The 20,857-nt window shown below is 30.6% G+C and overlaps 3 protein-coding genes across 3 annotated transcripts; 1 reads left to right on the top strand and 2 right to left on the bottom strand.

The window, feature by feature from the left end:
* Positions 1-3,561: 3,561 nt before the first annotated feature.
* LOC126840626 (acetyl-coenzyme A synthetase) lies at positions 3,562-14,805 on the top strand. The gene is made up of 11 exons (XM_050576494.1): positions 3,562-4,094; positions 10,460-10,655; positions 10,883-11,009; positions 11,097-11,230; positions 11,654-11,769; positions 11,843-12,035; positions 12,263-12,396; positions 12,619-12,808; positions 12,891-13,080; positions 13,158-13,403; positions 13,596-14,805. Exons 1-11 carry the CDS (start codon positions 3,790-3,792, stop codon positions 13,793-13,795), a joined length of 2,031 nt encoding a protein of 676 aa, XP_050432451.1. The 5' UTR covers positions 3,562-3,789; the 3' UTR covers positions 13,796-14,805.
* Positions 14,738-16,999, bottom strand: LOC126840627 (trimethylguanosine synthase-like). The gene is made up of 4 exons (XM_050576495.1): positions 16,640-16,999; positions 15,898-16,029; positions 15,213-15,514; positions 14,738-15,149 (listed from the first exon to the last, which is right to left on the bottom strand). The coding sequence occupies exons 1-4, from the start codon at positions 16,827-16,829 to the stop codon at positions 15,033-15,035; spliced, it is 741 nt and encodes a 246-aa protein (XP_050432452.1). The 5' UTR covers positions 16,830-16,999; the 3' UTR covers positions 14,738-15,032.
* Positions 17,000-19,454: 2,455 nt separating this feature from the next.
* Positions 19,455-19,850, bottom strand: LOC126840781 (gametocyte-specific factor 1 homolog). The gene has a single exon (XM_050576721.1). The coding sequence runs from the start codon at positions 19,848-19,850 to the stop codon at positions 19,455-19,457; it is 396 nt and encodes a 131-aa protein (XP_050432678.1).
* Positions 19,851-20,857: the final 1,007 nt, after the last annotated feature.

The following is a 20,857-nucleotide window of genomic DNA, read 5'->3' as shown; positions in this document are numbered from 1 at the left end:
TTATCCAAGCTTGCATAAATTAAATTTTTTGATTTCCTGGTTTTTTTTTTTTTTTTTTTTTTTAATAGCCTTTATTTGCAATGATTTCCTGGTTATAAAATATATTACATGTAGGTAGGCAGCACTCGTACAGCGTACTCATATTATACGGCTACCGGCTACGTCTACATAGTATACTTAAATTTAACTGAGACAAGTATATAGGCACTTAGATACATCTAATAATAACAGAATAATTAGTGTAATTCTATGTTCGTTTAGGTACTTAATTACAAGTCTTTAACCCACTTCCCTGTAATTGATTGTTTTGGAAAACAAATAACGTCATACAATTAATAGTTATCGTAATGGGTACAAGTTGTAATAATTTTGCCGTTATAATTTACGTATACTTAATGATAATATTGGGTACCTTATAATAGATATTATGTTCGTTCCTTTTTATTGTACGCTTAAGTGGTTATATGCTACATTATACACAATTATACCCGCATAGACTACAAAAATATTTGGATAGGTCCATCGAGTTACTGGGAAATCCCAGTAGGCTCATTTCTCGAAGGTTTTTTTTTTCTGGTACTTAGGCTTTTTCGATATTTATATACTTTAGGTACAACGTGCAAGAACATAACCTAACCAATTTTAATATCTACTGAGAAATAATAATATTTTAAATATTCCCTCTTGCTAAAAAAAAAAATAGAAAGATAGAGAACATTAAAAGAAAAAAAAAGATAGCAACAGAAATCTATAAATTATTATTATTTAAAATATTATTCATGAAAACGTAAGTTTATATTTATATAAAAATACACGATTGAACGCATGCAAAAACTTTGAATAATATCACTTTAAACGGTAAATTGTTTGAATCTGGTTCAATATGAACTCACATTGATTGGATTCGAGTGTTCGACATTGTATTGAAACAAAAAAACGTGGAACCAATAATTCTGTCTCATCGATTCCAATCAAAGTAGCTTCCAAAAACGTCTTTTAAAAAATAGTAGTTTCAAATATTTATATCTTTCAAAGAATTTTTGACACACCGCTTGGGCCTTTTTTTGGAGTACATTTTCCCGGTAACAAAAATTAAGCCAATTAAACTCTCGCCTACAAACCTTAAAAAAAAAAATTATAAATTTTTTGTTTCTAACTAATTATTAATTATTTACCTGCAAAAACGATAGATAAAAACGGCAATAATAATGTATAAACAGTTTTTGAAGTACAATGTACAGTGGTAACGAAATTGTGAAATTGAAAGTTATATTATACGTACACAATGACTTGTATCGTATACCGTATCATTAAGCACTCAAAAATGTTGTGCACACAAACCGTCGACTTTCAAACTAATGTGTTGACCTTGATCATTTGTTTAAATACGATAGTGCTAATTCAATGTTCAGTGTTAAAAAATAAATAACGTGCATTCGTCGTTTGAACTAACAGTCCTAAATTATGTAATTTCTTTACCTACACTCATAAGTTACAGGTTGGCAGTAAAAACTAAACTATATTATTATTACTATCTTCGTCGAGTATTGTCGGGACTTGACTGATTGGCAATTAAGATAAAAATAAAAGTTGTGTTTTTCTTTAGCGACAAATGGCAATAGTCCATTGCATCTATTTTAATGCATCAAAAATCTAAATATCGGCTACGATTGATTATAATCATTGAATCACGCCTAAGGCATACAATGTTAAGGTCGTACACTCGTTTGTCACTGTGAACAGAAACGTGTTTTCCGTCTAGATTTCGATAGCTTGTACCTGAACTTCAACATTTGATGTCAGATTATAATTTTTTATCACGTGATTTTTCGAATATGTGCTGCAATTTTTAATAGCATTGATTATAAATATTAATATGATCAATGTTGATAGCGTTTAAAAATTTCATGAAATTTAATATTTTAAAAATATGTACAATTTTTGTGAAAAAATGCAATGAACAAAAAGTTAACAAAACCAAATATTTTCGCCTAAACTTATTGAATGAGTCATTTCAAAAACGACACAAGTCAAAAAAATGCAATTTTACACTAATGACTAACCATACAAAACTTAATTAATCTAGAAATAAAATTTATACGCATTTCCTCCCATTCATAAAATTATTTTTAGTATCTGTTATTCGTAGTTCAAATTTTAAATAAGGTTAGGTACTTCTTTGACCTTTTCAATATAAACATAAGCGACTTGTGTTGTTTTTGAGTTAATATCAAATTACCGTTATTTAGGCTTTAAAATTAAGCTAAAAATTAAAATACAATAGTGTAAATAAAAAAAAATATTCAACTATAATGCAATGTTTTGACTGATTCGATTATACAATGAGTCACGTTTGTAGGAAAATAGTGAAATCACCAATTTGGAACAAGAATTAAATTGCAACTACTTTTTGTATATTTTTTGCTAAAGCTGAATCTAGCAATGCCATGTCTCTAGCATATCTAGATATTTTTATAATCTCCACCAAAGTTGCAAAAATTGCTGTTACGTGATATTCTTTGTAAAATTTTCTATAATGCATTTTGAATTAGTTCTTTATCTACTTATTTTCTTGAACTCATTACTGGTCCCAAACATAATCTAGCATTTTTAGTTCTACAACAGAAATGATAATTAGAAAATTATGACTTTTGTTGCGCAAGTTGTATACGTGACTTTGGAGGCGATTTAAAAAACAAATTAATGTGCTAGAGAAATTCTGAGGTTAGATTATCTTGAAAACTGTATCCATTCCTAAAAGTATTTTACCAATTTGTTTAATATCCCATTAAAATATAGATTAAAAAAACATTACTTAAAAAAAAAACAATTTGGTAAATCATTATGCTCTAGGGTTTAAAAATCAAATATTACGCTTAATACTTATTATGAATAATACAATTTTTAAATATTATCAAGTTTATTAAAAATTATAATCGTTTACACGAGCGTAATTAGTATACGCATAGAATGTATTCCTTTGCGATATTTTTTTTTTTTTTTTAGAATTCAGATATTTTAATCGGGGTTTATTAAGGCAATACTAACGAGTGGCTGTGGTGGAATTAGGAAAACATTGGGGTTTTAAAGCTGGAGAGCGGAAGCGTAATAACATGTAAAAGATACAGTGATAAGCTAAAATTCATCCATACTTATTTAATATGACATAATATATTTTTTATGTATTTGACTATTGCCTATTTGGGAAAAAAAAGGAACCTGTTGTATTTTCAAAATTGTACGTGCAAAATGTGTCCTTGAAAGTCTACAAAAGAATGATCTTGTTTAGACTAGCAAAAAAAAAAAAAATATTTATATACATCTAGAAATTATAAAAAAATATACATAAATGTTGATGAGATCTGGTTGAGAATCGCGACCTTGGCTGCCACGGGCGAGAACTGAAGTGAATCTAATACCATTAAAGATAGGTACTGGTGTTTCCAGGGCGAAATGGTGTCGCACGGTGGTGCTATTGGTAATGTTTGCAATATTGACATGTTCCCTTGCGCGGTACCCGCAGCGTTGCGCTCGCTCGTGTGTGCGTACAACCGACCGACCGACCGTCCGCTTTTCCTCGCGGCTCGTAGTCAGTGGCGTGGCGCCTGTCCGTTGAGTGGCGCGTAGTCCGGGCACCGCCGTCCGTCAGTTTGCTTGTACCTAGTGCCTGTGTAGTATCGATCGTTGTACATTTGTGTTGTTATTATTTCGTTTTTTTTTTTTGTTTTAGTTTTCGAAACCGAAGTTTTTAATATTACAATCAGACAACGATAAATACACGCCGAGAACATGTCGAAAAACGTATACTTGCCGGATCATGCGCTGTCCGAGAGGGCATACGTGCGGTCCATGGAACAGTACCGGGACATGCACAAGAAATCCATTGACTCGCCCGCCGAATTTTGGTCGGAAATCGCAAATCAGTTTCACTGGGAGACGCCGTTTGATGTTCGCGACTTTAACTCGTACAACTTCGACGTGTCCCGCGGGCCTGTTCGCGTCAAATGGATGGAAGGCGCCACCACAAACGTCTGCTACAATCTACTCGACAAAAACGTCCGGCAAGGGATGGGAGACAAAATAGCGTTCTACTGGTAGGATGTGTACCGTTAATATTATGCCGTTAGGTAGTCAATATCATGTAGGCACATATGCTCACAGGGTGTGCAGAGTGTGTAGCTCCTCCGGCTTCGGAAAAGGCCACGGGATCGTTTTACACAGCTCGAAAAAGAATTAATAGGCCATAAGGAGTCCGAATTAGCTATCGTGAGGTCTGTTTTTGTTTGGAAAAAGAAAACATTTAAGCTTTTCGTAGATATGTATTACTCTCAAACACTGATGCTGCCAAAAACTATATTTTTAACAGCTTTTTACTTAACCCAATAGTTAATATCAGGTCAAGCTTCAATTAAACGCTCGCGCTTATGATAGTTTTCAACTATTATTTAACGATTATTTTCATGAATATACATGAAAAACTACACATGCGACAGAATAATGCATAACAATGAAGATTCACCTGGTATTATACATACAACGTTTTTCGAACATTGAACCTATACGCGAATCGCGCTGTCAGTTGATTTTTACTAAACGACCGTCGAGTGCGATAATCCACTAAGTCGACAATTATACTCATTGACCGTTATAGTAAAAAGTTGACAACAAACTATAAATAATTGACTATTATAGTCGGTCATTATTTTCATAAAATAATTATGCATATTATAGTTCAATCATTTGTAGCTAATATACTAAATTTGTCTGTCTCTACCTATCATATACCAAGTTTCATCGTCGTCAAATGATTATACCTAAACGGGGAATATATTGGTTTTTGTAGTTACTTAAAAGTAATGAAAACCATCCGTTCTGTATACATTTTCACCTGAATTGTACTATAAAGTATAACGCAAGTCTCATATCGTTAATTTTCTCCAATGGTCAATGGATTGAGTGTATTATTTGTTTGTTTTTGTTTAACGGCTTAACGCATACATTAGTTAAATCGACAAAACGTGCATTGTACATTATTTAAATTTACAACCATTCAATAAAATACCTCATAAATATTCATTATTAACGACCAGGACTAGGATAGGAGTTAAATTTTTTTAAAAAAATCCATTAAGTCTCATAAATCATTATTAACCGTAGACAAAACTAGACATTTCTATATTAAATCAGGCCGAATCATAGGCTCGATTTAAGGACTTTATAATTTAATCCAACGGGCGAGGAAGGGGTGATCTAAGGCGCAAAGTTTGACTAGAGATTTTTGAAAACGTTTTGTAAGTTAAAGGACCACATTAGATCTACCTTAATTTTTTTTTAAGTAGAAAAATATGTACATTTTTGGAGTGTTTTTATCGATTTTAAGGGGGAAACGTTAAACTTTTTCACTTTATGGCCTCATAAAGTACCAAAAACATAAATCTAAAAACAATACCATAAACATCAAATCTAAAATAACTATAGTTGACATAATTTATTTTAAGTAAGGGTCATTAAAACAAATTATTGTTCATATGAAAAACAATGTCATTTCAACATTTCTGTGTTATTTTTGTAATAAGAATCAATATAGGTTCTGTATACACATAAATTTTCAAAATGTTAGAAATCTCGTTCATATTTATTTGCATAGTGGTCCCAATTCATAAGACTATAATATGAAATAATATCAACTAGGAAATAGCGAGTTTTTAAGACGGAGAAAATATAAAAAAAAGAGAAATGATCTTTCATAACTTGATTACATAATACCTACTTATTTGTAAGTAATTATAAAAAAAAAAAACGCTTTGATGATAAAATAAAATTTAAATTATCACCAACGTACGCAGCGGTCGGCAGTAGGAAACTAGGCAACCTGCGATCGGCATAAGAAAACAAATGGAATTAATAAGAACATACACTGTACATAACCTATACTGTATAATGCATATCCGTACACCTTGGAGCAGTGTATTAAGTAAAAAAAAATTCGGGTTTTTTGGTTTACTTAGATTTAAATTTCGCGCTCTATCCACTGATCTACCTTATATTATGCCGTTTTGACTCACAGATGTATCCCTCCAATTTCATCCATTTTAATTAATTTATTGTTTATTATTTATTTTATTAATTTACCTAAACTATTATTAATCAAGAATTAATAATTTAACAAATTTAATTATTAATAGACAATGTTGAATAATTGTTTCGTTTACTTAAAAAAACCAATAATTTGGGAAATTTGAAAAATTCAAATGGGATCTAAACACAATTTTAGTTAATGGCAATTTTTATTCATAAAAATATGTACTATATTACTCTTGCCCATTGAATAAAAATGGCGGACCATTATATGTTGCCGTTGGCTGTTGAGGAAGAGTACAAGTAAATAAGTAGTGCTGAATAAAGGCAATACTTTACTTCCTAGCCTATCACATTTTACAAATGAGTAATAGAGTAAAGATTGATTATTAAGAGAATTTGCTTATTTTTAGAGAATTTACTCGTGTCTCTCAGAGACATACTCCCGAAGTGTAGCCCTTATATGATTTATCATGTACTTCCATAAGTGCAAACACTTAGTAGTGCTTGTTACACAAAACCTTGGTTTCTATTGCAAAGAAATTTGTATTTTTTTTTAACAACGACTGTTATTTTTTTTAATTCTTCTCACTATAGAAATTCTGTTAAAACAACGACCAACTCAAACAATACCTCATACTGGTTTAACAATTAACCCTTCCCTGATATGACTATTTCTAGTGAACAGTGATGTAGACATGAGTTGACCAAGAAGAAAGAGAAGCGTGTAAAAATAATATAGGTGGGATAAATGCACTAGTAATGTAGCATAAAGACAAATGAAAAAAACAATTAAACAAACGTTATTAAAAAAGTAATTAAAAACTACTGGTCAAGACATTTAATTATATTATAATTCATTATACACGACAAAGGTAGAAACTGTTGAAAACGATTATTATAATAATTGCTGAATTTGTGGCAACTGGCGCGGCGTATCGCTAAATGGGTACTTTAATAGCAGATTATTTTTAGAGAAATTTAAGTTCAAACGAACGGTAGCAGTTTTTCTTTAAGGGAAAATACATTTTGGCTTATCAAAAACAATGCAAAGCTTGGTCAACGATCGAAGAAAGTGAAACATTTTTTGTTATATCAGTACTCCGCCCAATATGTTGCAAATGCTATCTTTTTTCAAACAAAAACAGACCTTATGTTAACTAATTCGGGCTCCTATTATAACAACTACTCTGTGGATCACTATAATGATGTAATAACCTATATTTTAGTCTTAATACAGTTTAATACATATTATTTGGGTCAACTCATGATTCCATAAATTTATTCTTACCAAAAAAAAAAAAATAAAATTATTCTCTTTCTCGTCTTCAATATCATACATTCATTACTTCCTTCGCATTCCTTTAAATTTAATTTAATTCTCTTTTTTGCACGCTACGCACGTCCACATAACCATTCGTAATGCGTGTTGTTATATTCTATTATTTTATCTCCAGTATTGTGAATTCTCTAAATTTTTACTTCGAAATTTAATCTATACAATGAGTAGTATCTCATCTAAAGTAGACCTAACTGGGTACAACTGCATTATAAGTAATTCATTTATACTTGAAAATATCAAACGGGACAAAGAGAGTCTTGACGTACCTATTATTCACCGTACTAGTGTTAATACTCAGGATACACTAATATTGTATGCTTTAGCATTGTAAGCTATTCGCTGAAAATCGGGCTTATTAATAAAATATCGCGTCGTAGCTAAAAAAATTAAGAACATTTTTTTTCGATTGAAAGGAATTAATGAAGAATTTTCGTGTATAATCAATAACCATAATAAAACAGGCAATCGTCGCGATAGAAAACGATGTATGATAATTTATTTGTCCCGTATAGATAACAAACAATAACCAAATGACATTTGAAATATTATTACAATAACAAAAAACGATTATAAATTATAAACGATATTAATTTATACTGACGAACATAGTATAACAATGTTAACAACGTTGAAAAAAGATAAATAGCAAATACGCAAATTAAATTGGTAAAATGCAGATTGAGTAATAAGAACAGTTTATCGTAAAAAAGGAGGTACACGATGACAAGACCTGTAATATAATATGGCGAAAACACTACAATTAACTTTCTAAGTAAGTATGATCCTTGGGCAGTTTTCGAATTGGAGGGGACTAAGTACCCCGACTCAAGCACTGGAAGATCTTAGAAAATTTTAAAGTAACGAACAACGTGTACATACAATTAAGTGTTCCCTTTTATGAGTGGTAGCTTCAGTCTTCAAGGGATATCCTTGAAAACTGAATTTAGAATCCAATAACCGACTGAAAGATTTTAATCCGCCATCCGGAAATCTTTTAGAAGAGCACAGTGGAGGTTACATTCTTATTATCTTATCTCCTCCGATCTTTACAAATCCCCCGACAATAATTATTGTCTCTGTTCCCCGTTTTACTATTTCATTTTGCTACCTACTTTCAACATGCCCATACCCATTTAATGAGTTTTAAGTTTTGTTTTAGTACTTTATAGCTCTTCTAGGCTATTATTGTACTGTTCTATGTGAATTTTGTTTTAAATAACTATTAATTAACAATAGGTTTTAACTGATAACGGCTAGTGGAATAAAAAAAAACTCTCCAGCTCTCCTATTTGAGTCGAATAAGAATTCTAATACTCTATTATATAATAACAGGTAATAATATAATATGGCCATTTATGTACTTGAATAATTGAGATGTTTCATGGTATTTTAATAAACTAAAAAAATGTATAAGTACCAAGCAATAATTAGTTATATAGTTAGGTATATATGAAATGATAGCACTTAAAAATAATTGAAAAGATAAAACAACATCTAAGAAGTTATTTCTTTTGTTAATAAATGTGTTAATTTTTTTTTCTTTTCTAACTAAGCATGACCTTTTGATATAAGAAAGCATTTTTAGTGGTAATATTGAAATCATTATTTTGTTCTCATAGTAATAATGGCAATGACCATTATGTGTCAGTGGTCTGTTTTACATAGCCAAACAGATAATTATATAACAGACATCATTAATAATCACAAGTCGTAACCTACAGATTACAGTATAAATAATAAAAAAATATAAGCATTTTAACGTGATGTGTATCAGCAAGGTAGATAACCTGGTTATTTAACATTACCATATTTTTGTAAGTTCAAGATTTCAGTCTGTATTAATTTATGATTTTTGGATTCGAATTATTTCAATAAAAAAAAAAAATTTTAGCAAAAACAAATGCCATTATAGTATCTAACTACAATTCCATTTATTTAATAAACTTGATATGACCTCTAGCACTAAATGTAAATCTTTGACTCCCAAATTTTTTTCGCGATTTGTGGGTTTTAATAAAATAGATAGATAATTATATTTTGATCTATAACTTAATTAAGTACTCAAAACAATGCACTTATCAGACCTGTGCACTATGCTATCAATATATGATAAATGATGCCTAACTTAATCACGGTTTTTTTAGATGATCACTCACCTTTTGAAACAACCTTTGAGCTTAGTTTATATCCCTAAATTCCCAAGTGTTAATATTAACAACCGTCAACCGGCATTAAAATCAATAGCTATTAAAGATCATATCATGTCTGTTCCAAGGGAAAGGTATAAAAATTTACTTAAAAACAGTATGTTATGAGGTATAATATGATGTATTATACATATTATTGTATAAGAATAAATAAATATAATTTTAAAAGTTAAGAAAGCTTTGAGTTATTTGCTTAGTACCTAACTTGGCCGCATATCGTTTTGTTATTCGACCTAAATTAGATTCTTTTTGACTTTTTACTTTAAATTAAAATAAACTCAACAAATGTCAAAAGTGCAGACTGCTGTTAGATCCTTTTCTGTTTTTGAAACAAAAACTACTTGCCATATACCTATGCTAAAAACATAAGACATTATTGGCTTGAAGGAAAATTTGCTTTAACATTTTCTCTAAATCAGTTCCTGTTATTTTTAATAACTTTTTACCTTTGTAATCTAAGGCTATGCCATATTGCCATCCAAATATTTTTTGTTCTAACAATAACTACAATTTTAGTGTCAAACTTATGACATTTTATTCTAATTTACTTGGAAATGACTATACTTTAAATGTCTCATGATTTGTGTTCTTCTAATGCATGTTAAATATTGTCATCTTCTTCCACATTTATTTTACCTCATAATTGAAGCTATTACTATTGTCCTTTCTTTTCCTCGTAATACACATTTAATTAATTGCGTCTGATTTTATGTCCATTCCCTAAAAATAAAAATCCACCTCTTTTCTCATCACCGATTTTCTTGCCTCCAACTAACATAATTATTCTGTGTAGTGCAGTTTAAACAATAACCGTACTGATTATTCTTTTCAGGGAAGGTAACGATCCGGATGACTACAGCAAAATCACGTACAAGAAGTTGTTGGAAGAAGTATGCAGATTCGCAAATGTCTTGAAATCTAAAGGCGTAACAAAAGGGGATCGTGTAGCTATATATATGCCCATGATATTGGAGATTGTAATAGCCATGTTGGCCTGCACAAGAATTGGGGCAGTTCACTCTATTGTTGTAAGTGTTCACTAGTCAAAGGTTATGTTGACCGCACAATGTTTCAGGGTTATATTTTTTGTTTAATGAATCAATAATAATAATAATAATAATAAAAAAAAAATTATATTCCATCGACATTAGACAAATATTTTGCCGATTTAATAGAATTTTCTGTATCGTATAATTTACATGCTTAATTGAATGATTGTTTATGTCAATTTTGCATAACCTGAATTGTAATAAAGTTTGCAGGATTTTCAGCCGACTCGCTGGCAGAACGAATGGCCGATTGCAAGTGTAAAGTACTAGTCACCGCGGACAGTGTCTACCGAGGCGATAAATTGTTGAATATTAAAAGTCTTTGCGACACAGGTGCTTACGACAGTGGACGAAATATTATTCTAATTACATTATTTTACCAATAGTGGTAACGGCTAAATAATCATTTCTGTTCTGTAGCAATGGAAAAATCGCAACATTTCGGTCATGAAGTACAGTCTTGTATAGTCGTTCGTCATTTGACACGATTAAATAGATCAATGAACGGAGCAAACGGCACCAACGGAAACGGTATCATCGATCTTCATTCAGACGTAAATTTATTTGTACAATTAATTACAATCGCTAACAAATGGCCTAGTGTATATCGCATTTATATTGATCAGGTACCACCTGACCAATATTAGGTGAGGTGAGCCGCCGGTCCGGGCATGATTTTTTGCCAATTTTTAATGAGTTCTATTATGATAGATATCGTCAAGGCCATATTTTCTCTAAAAAGCGGCGCACCCCACGAAAATATATTTAAGCTCACTTACCCTATCCCAAATCGAGTCTACGGATATCATGTAGTAAACAGTGAATTTTTACAGGCGAGTTATCTATTTTATGGAATAGCCTAATATTGTATAGGTCACGTGGTATTTAATCTAGGCCATTGGTTAACAAACGCAGTGAGTACATAATATATTATATATATATATTTATGTATAACACGTAAGTATATATGATTTCAGGTTCCGTGGACGGACGGAAGGGATTATTGGTGGCACGATGAAATGGACGATGTTGAACCGGCCTGTTATCCAGTTTGGATGTCTGCAGAAGATCCGCTCTTCATGTTGTACACTAGGCATGGCCATTTTTAGCGCCCAAAAAGATACCCAAAATAATGCTTTATATTGTTATTATTATATTATCTTCAGTGGTTCAACGGGAAAACCCAAAGGAGTTCTTCATACCACCGGAGGATATATGATATACGCTGCTACAACGTTCAAATATGTATTCGACTATCATCCTGGAGACATATATTGGTGTACAGCAGATATAGGATGGATCACCGGACATTCGTATGTTGTTTATGGACCTTTAGCCAATGGAGCAACCTCAGTTATAGTAAGTGCAATTGGCTAGCTCGTTGTCAGCTGTTGTTTTATAAGTGGCAAGGATTTTAAATTTCCACAAGAAAAATAATTATTAGTAAACACTAGAGTTTAGCCGCTATTTGGAACTGAAATTATAGGTACGGTTCACGACTGTAAAAACGACTTGCAATTTATTGACGAATAGGTAAAATAAATACTTGTGTTGTCCAATTTTGATGATATACCGTTTACTTCTAGTTTGAAGGAACGCCGTTTTATCCGGATAATGCAAGATACTGGTCGGTAATAGAAAAATACAAAGTTACGCAATTCTACACCGCCCCAACTGCTATTCGCGCCCTAATGAAATTCGGAGAAGAACCAGTGAAAAAGTAACTAAGCATGTTATCATTAATGAAATATTATAATTTTTCTTCATAGGGTAATCGGCTTTAGGATCATTCCGCGGTACGTTCTGACCTCTAACAACCTATATCCGATGCTCGTGATTCCAATCCCGCCCTTCTACTGGTTCTTCCATATCTATCTTGGCCACGGCTTCTCATCGGGCCTTTCCTTTGCCAGTTGTTGATATTGTATTTTAATCCTCGCAGACACGACTTGAGCACGCTAAAAGTATTGGGTTCAGTCGGCGAACCTATAAACCCAGAAGCTTGGTTATGGTATTACAAAAACATTGGAAACCAAAAATGTTCTATCGCGGACACGTTTTGGCAAACCGAAACCGGTGGTCACGTAATAACGCCACTTCCCGGATGCACGCCTATGAAACCTGGCTCGGCTGTAAGCAGCGTCTACAAACTTTAAATGCGGTCAACGCCGCAGCGTTAAAAAGTCTAACCGGTTTTTTTATATTTTGATTTAGTCATTTCCGTTTTTCGGCGTCGACCCGATTCTCCTCGAAGAAAACGGCAAGGTGATCGAGGGCGTCGGCGAAGGTTATCTGGTGTTCGACAAACCTTGGCCGGGAATGATGAGAACGTTGTTTGGCAACCACGAACGTTACCAGTCGGTTTATTTTAGCAAATTCCCAGGGTACTACTGCACGGGAGACGGTGAGAATATAAAAATGCGAATCCAACACCCCTATGGGGATTTTGTAATTATTAATTTAACAACACTTGCTGCGAAGGAGCTAGACGCGACGAAGACGGATATCTGTGGGTGACAGGAAGAGTGGACGACATGTTAAATGTATCTGGGCATTTGATGAGCACAGCCGAAGTCGAAGCCGTGCTTACAGAACATCCAAACGTTTCCGAAGCAGCAGTCGTATCGAGGCCTCACCCCGTAAAAGGAGAATGTCTGTACTGTTTTGTTACACCTAACAGCGGTGTGTCGTTTACGCCGAAGCTTTCTTCGGAACTAGTTAAAAAAGGTACCTACTTACCTCACTAGTATGCTTGTGAAATAGCTACATTTCAAAAAAAAAAATATTACAGCTCAAATTATTTATAGGAAAATAAATATTGGATACGATTTGAAAGGAGAGACATTTATTAATTAGCTATAAATTGTAAGTTTTAAATTGCTTAATATATATATGTATATTTTTTTTTTTTTACAACAGTTAGGGAAACTATTGGGCCGTTTGCAATGCCTGACGTTATTCAACATGCTCCAGGACTTCCAAAAACTCGATCAGGCAAAATCATGAGAAGAGTATTAAGAAAAGTGGCTGTCAACGACAGAGAAGTTGGAGATATCTCAACGTTAGCCGACGAAAATATAGTTGAAGAGTTATTTAAAAACAGACCCGAAAAAACGTAAGAAGTTAGTATAAGAAGCCTGTAAAAAAAAAAAATCAGTTATTTATGTAAAACTGAAAACGTGACTATTTACATATCAAAATTGTGAACTTGTGTTATTATTAATTGAAATAGTTTGTTGTTATAAGGTAAATTTATTAAAACTCATAATGATTTAAGGTACCAACTACAAATTATCCTTCGATTTATGTTTTACTAAACAAGTACTTAAATTCGTTAGAATAAATTATTGAGATCATTTTTTTAATTGATTAATGTAAGTTTACCTAAAAAAAAAAAACTAGTCGCTAAAAAAATTAAGGAAAAACGCTGTTGTTGTTTCAATGTTTTTTTTAAAAAACATTAAAAAAAAATTACTTCAAACGAACGGAATTTTTGATGTTTTATAAACAAGATAAATGATGATTATAGATTTAAAACAATTGACGATTTGTAAGTTAAGATTTATCAAACTATTACATAAAAAAATATCCAATTACAACTGTTGCTTTCATACCATTACTCTAAAAATGTATACCAGAATAATTTAATTCGTCTACGCCACTTTAGTGTGATGGTAAGAATACACCATAGTTTAAAAATGTACCATTTTATAACTGATTACCGATTAATGAAAGAACTGCATATTTATTACACAGCTGTAACTTTATAATGCGAAACTGGACTGTTAATAATATTCTAAAATATACAGTCTTCCCAATCATATAATTGATAATTAAATAATCTTTTAGATGTTACATACTCAAAAATATTTATGACATAAATATATTATGGCTTTTCAAAAATATTTACTATAATATGTAATTTTTAAAACGTAACCAAAGCTTGTTTGATTTAAGGCAACAAAGACAGTAGCTAAATCATTTTTAATCATAAATTACTGTATCTTTTTTTAAAAACAATGTTAATTGAAAACATTAATTTTAAGAATACCTCAGCTTATATTAACATATACATATCATTTTGTTGATTTTATATAATGCCCAAATTGTTACTGATGTTAAGATATAAAATTATTGTTAATACAATATTAAGTATGATTATTTATGTTACTTGTCTTGAAAAAAAATATACATGCATTAAATATACTACAACTATGCGTATAAATGCAACTTATGTTTTTAAATGTAGTTTTCAGTATTTAAGCTTTATTTAACAAATTAAAAGTTATAAAAGGAAACAAATAAAAAAAAAACTCATTACATACATAACTAAAAATATAAGGTAACGATTAAAAATTATTTGTCACAGCTTGTAACTAAATTTCCATAGTAAACAGTTTTGGAATTTAATCTCTTGTCAAAATAATTATTTTCAAACTCAACCAGATTACCCTCACCGGCTAGTTGAATACACTACAAAAATTAAAATTTTTTTTTATAATTGTATCTTAGAACTTGAAACATATTTACACTTACCTGTTGTTCATCAATATTTCTTGGTAAAAAATATGCAATATTTTCTGTAATCTTGCGAGTTGCTTCATATAATTGTTTCCCGCCACCGTTTTCTAACATAATGTTGTCCAAATTAAATATTCTTTGGGCTATATATGTTGGACCTCCCCACGGAGGAGCTAAAAACACTACATCGGCTTTCAAAGTTGGAGCTAAAGTGTAGTAATCGCCAACAATAAATTCTATTCGATTCGACACTCCATAAACCTCTGCATTGTTGCGTGCCAGCTCAATTTTCACAGGATCAATATCTATTGCTATAACTAATAAAAATAATAAATAAATAAACTATAGGTATATATTATAGGTAAATAAATATAAATAATATTTAAAAATCATTGCCTAAAAGAAAAAAGTTTGATTTATTTTAGATAACCTTTACAGAATATTAAGTGAAAAGAAGTATTGGAAGAAGAAGGTTGAAAAACCTCAGAGAATGGTTTGGCGGAATTTCAAGTGAATTATTTTGTACATCATTAGAAATAAAAAAAAATATTTATTATGCTTTCTAACATCAGAAACGGACGGGAACCCCAAGCAAATAGAATAGAATATAATAATTCATGAAAGTTTTAACACACAATTAAAACAAAGAAATGTAAGGCTAAACTTTGATGTTAATTATGATTAAAGATTATTTACTTACCATTTTTACAAGTGAGTGCAAATTGTATAGTATTGCTTCCAGCACCACAAAAACCGTCCACTATTAAATCACATGCACATCTTTTAGCAATCATACGGCTAACTTTTTCAGGTGTTGCTGAGTACCAGCTTTCTATATTCAATCAAATAGACGAATAATATTAAGTACTTTTTTTTTTTAATAAACATTACCCATCATTAAAAACACAGCTACCCCCTCCCCCCCCGAGTATGCAGCGTTTTAATGAGACAGTCAACATTTATTTATCAGCGTACAGATATCAAAAACAATACCTTTAATTCGCCTTCTTATCCACTGCACATTTAACTATTCAAAAAATTATTAAATATAATTAATCGGGGGAATATTTGCACTATATTATGTTATAAGTGTTTAAATACAAATAATACTCATGGATACTAAATACTTTTCAAAACCATCCTAACAGCACAAATATTCCTTTGGGTTTTCAAAAGAGGGCAAGGAACCCCAACAGTTCTCAGGAATTTTATGTATGTGCGTTCCCACTTTTAAACCACCCGTAAATGTTTATACGAAATAGGGATCTCAGATAGCATTTTGAAAAATACAGAACGTTTTAAAACTTTTAATGACTATAGGTTTCCACCATGATCAATACTGAACGTCGCTCCACAACTTTTTGCTTATAAAGGACAACCCCATATAATACGGGACATGTGGCGTCCCTAAATGTTTTCGTTTGTAATAAGAACCATCTTACCTCGATCTAATTTAATTCCTTGATCGAATTTACTAAATAACCTAAACCTTTTACGCCAGTATTTTAATAACGAAGTGTCTTTTCGAATTTCAATGGGTATTGACGACGCCAGACATTTTGAGAGTTTATTCTTTGTTTTTACAATTTTTCTTCTTTTGAACTTATCTTTGAGAACTTCGTCATAAACCATTTTAATTTTTTTTGTTAAAAAAACAGTATAATACAACTGTCAACTACGATTTAAGTATTTGACTGACTAGCAATCGTTGTCGGTTGTAACGCAAAAATTGAAAAACAAAAATAGATATTTATCTAACTAAATCTTTATGCTACACATTCTTGTGCGAGTACAAATTAATGATAACGTCATAGATAAACAAATTTGGAACCGCCAGTTTCACGCATAACAGCTGATACTACCGGCCAAGATTAAAGATAATAGTATCAGACCCCGGACACTGATAAAAATGAACACTAGGATATTGATTCAGTATACTAATCAATACTACAATGTTACATCTATACATATTACATTATTATTATTTGTTGTGTAGAGATAACATACAGTAATAAACATAGTCCGACACTTTTTTGTTTACATTGAAAGTGATCTGTGTATATACTAAAATACTAGTAAAGTATTCTTTCTAAGTGAGTTTGTTTTTTTATTTTATAATATAATTTATACTTATTAGATTAGATCACCACATATAAGGCCTGTGTATAAAGACAAAAGCTTTTTAATCTTGAGTATTAGTTTTTTTTTATATTTAGTCGCAATAACATTTAGGATTTTACTAGTAAAATATATTATACTTGCTCTTATTATTAAAATGAAAATAATTTCTTCTTGTTGTAAAAAAAAAAAACTTTAATTTTCTAGTTAGATTTATTGTGATCATTACATACCTTCTATAAATCATGGAACCAGGATTAGTTGTTGACGAAATGTTTCCAGAAGGAACAAGTCCAACTTTGGACATGGAAGATGAAGTAAGAATAATACTAATGTACACTAGTACATACAATATTGATTATTTAAAACTATTTTTTGCAGACAAGAAGCAATAGCACGTCTGAAATGAATGAAAAACATATGGAAGAATTTCTTGATGGTAATCATATTTTAAATAATTTTTAAATTTGATCTCAAAAGTAAAATATGATATATATTATATTGTAGTTCTAACATAATATAATTAGACTCTGAAAATAATAAGCCTTTCTCTGTACGTAAAATGATGGTAATATGCTAATAGTTGAACCAAAAAAAACAAATCCTCCGAGAGAGAAAAGTCATTATTTTATTGATGAAAAAAAAGTAGTTAACAAAAATGTTGTGCAATAGAGATTTCGGAATTTCAGAGCATATCCTTTATATTATATTTAATCAGGAGAGTATTTAAATATTTTTTTATTTGGAGGGGGACCGAGGCACTGAGAAAATGAGAAGTTAAGTTATTTCTAAATTCTAATCAAAGTTTAAACCTAAAAATTTGGTAAAACTTTTGTAACACAAATATTATGTATTTTACATTTACCTACTTGAACAAATATACACAGTGTTATTTTTTTTAAACGGTATAAAATGTACTACTGTCATCGCCATCACGACTTTCCAGTAATAATAACAATAGCTACCGATAACATTCAAGATAGGTACAACTTTCTGTGTACGGTTTAATTGTGACGACCACAATAGTTGGACAAAAAGACGTGATAACCATTTGGTCAATTTAAAAACAAATAAGTAGGTAACTGATACAAAAAAAAAAATTAATAATAATTATAACACAATATTAAGTTTCTACAATTTACATTCTATAAATCCATAAGCAGATTGCAAATTTCGGTAAAGGGGCTGCCCCTCCCCTGTAAATAGACCTTGTATTTAATGATCTAATAATATAAATTATACTAGCATAAATATTAACATTTGCCTTTTTGTTGTATTAATTATAAATATGTTTGTGTGTTCCAGAACTCGAAGATCTCAATGACGATGATGACTTTTAACGTCAAAATATTTATAAATCTCAAAAATTTAATGTCAAAACGATAGAGTTAAATTAATATAAGACGTTAAGTCTATGTTTGTCCAAAGTTAGTACTTATTATTGAAAATGTAGAGATCAACTATCAGTGAAAAAAGTCAATAAATTACTACAGCTAAATATATTTTACTAAAGTATTTTAGTCATTTTTACTAAAATAATGCATTGTAGTATAGTGCCGATTTCAAGTAAAATGATCTGTATCGTTATTTAACACAACCTATATGTGGCATAAGTTAATAATTTTCATGTATAACAACATATCCAAGTTCCTAAACGTAGGCCAATTTCTATATATATTTTTTTTTTCATATGTTGCTTTCTAAATTTTAAAATATAATATAAAAATAATAGGAATTTTTTATTTTATTACTCATTGCACAGAAATTGTTGCAAAAGTTAAAATAAAGAAGATCTCACATAAAAAGTAAACAAAATAACCTTAAAGTTTAATTGTAATATTGTTACATAACATTTTTTTTAAATACAGTCTTAATCAAAATTCATTATTTAACAGTACAATTCAATATTTTAAACAATACTTAGGAAGCTGCTTATTGTTCACAATTCTACATGTATATTATCTACTATAACTGAATAAATTATGCTATAATGAATTTATTAAATATGTTAAAATTGTTTAACTTTGAATAGCTTTAACTAAAATATTAAAAAACAAATTTTGAATATCTACAAAGGATATTTCCACTGTAGTAAGCGCAACATCATAAACTAGACGTTAAATAACTTTTGTTAAATGTTTAGTCCCAATAAGGTTCGTCAGGTACATGATTATCGACATCATAATTATATTGAATATTTCTTGTTCTTTTAAATGTAGCCTCTATTGCATGGGGTTGCATTGCTTCAGCTTGAATATATTGAGGCTTGTCAGGACATACTAGCAAATGTTTAGTCATGTCTTGTTTTTCTATGTAATGATAATTTCCGTATGGACATCGCTGTTTAGAAGGAAAGTTTTTTCTACACTTAAGAATATGACTTGACAGCCTATGTCTTCTGAGCCTATGTTCTGGATCTAGTGGACACTCTACCATATCTAAATAATGAATGTCTAAATCTACAACTTCTTGTTGCTCATCGTCATGATTCCTGCTCGATGCTAACGAAGGGGAGTATGCTGTATTTTTGTCCATATTATCTGCATAATAAACAAATAAGTTAAGATATAAACTCGAAAAAAGCTAATGATTTTACCAAGGCAAAATGTATAGGAATGTATTTCATAATATCCATAAAACATAATGTAGAAATTTGATTAAAATAATATTCTATTAAAAAACTACTCATTCCTAAACGAACGAAAAAAAAGAAGTCTAGGAATAAACGTAATAACGACGGTACTTATAAAACTAGCTTGTTCTATTTTCCTTGCGAAAGTCATGTTACAATTTACCAAAGTTAAAAACATATTTCAACTTAACTTACAAATAAAATGACGTTGCAGTATTCGACAACTTGTTTCAGGGTGGGTTTGTGCGGGTTAACTGTAAATAGTGGTCTCTTTCAGCAATTGTCAAAACGTGCAGTATTTTGTGGCAAAATTGTGAAAACTGGTTTTTGTGACAGTTGCAGAAACATATTTATCGATAAGTTAGTGTGTTGTTTTTTGCAAGAAAAATGAAACGTGCTAGTTTCTGTAAATAGACTAATATGCAGTAAAGAAAGAAAGTAATCAATTTTTAGTACACCAAAGAACAGGGAATCGAGTAATGTTTATCTGTGTATCTATTGTAATACTCACCAAATACTAGTATGTTAATGAACTGAATTCAGAGGAGTTAGGAGTCCAACGTCAAGATTTCATTTCATAAAAGGACGAGACGATGAATTTGTATCTCTCGGATAATATAATTTAAATTTTTACATATGTGAAGTCAGCCATAAACGAGCCAGCAATATTTGATAACAAGTGTCATGGCGATGGTGTATGTTGTGTTGCCAATACTCTATTATTCTAAGGGACAGTCCATATAATTATTGATATTTCGATATTGTATTAAATGTCTTATGAGTTATGATTTGTGACTTATTGTTTGAAATGTGTTGAACTATTAGATATCTAGAATAAATTATAATAGGTTTGTTCATTTTGACAAAAAGTGTACACTTTTTCATAACAAGTGTCAACTAATTTTCATCT

Source organism: Adelges cooleyi, unplaced genomic scaffold (genome assembly GCF_023614345.1).
Source record: "Adelges cooleyi isolate 19-005CV unplaced genomic scaffold, UGA_ACOO_1.1 ACOO_flye_CR_arks_rails_tigmint_CR_PRNA_376, whole genome shotgun sequence".
NCBI classification, from domain to species: domain Eukaryota; kingdom Metazoa; phylum Arthropoda; class Insecta; order Hemiptera; family Adelgidae; genus Adelges; species Adelges cooleyi.
This window is presented reverse-complemented; position numbering and strand designations above follow the sequence as displayed.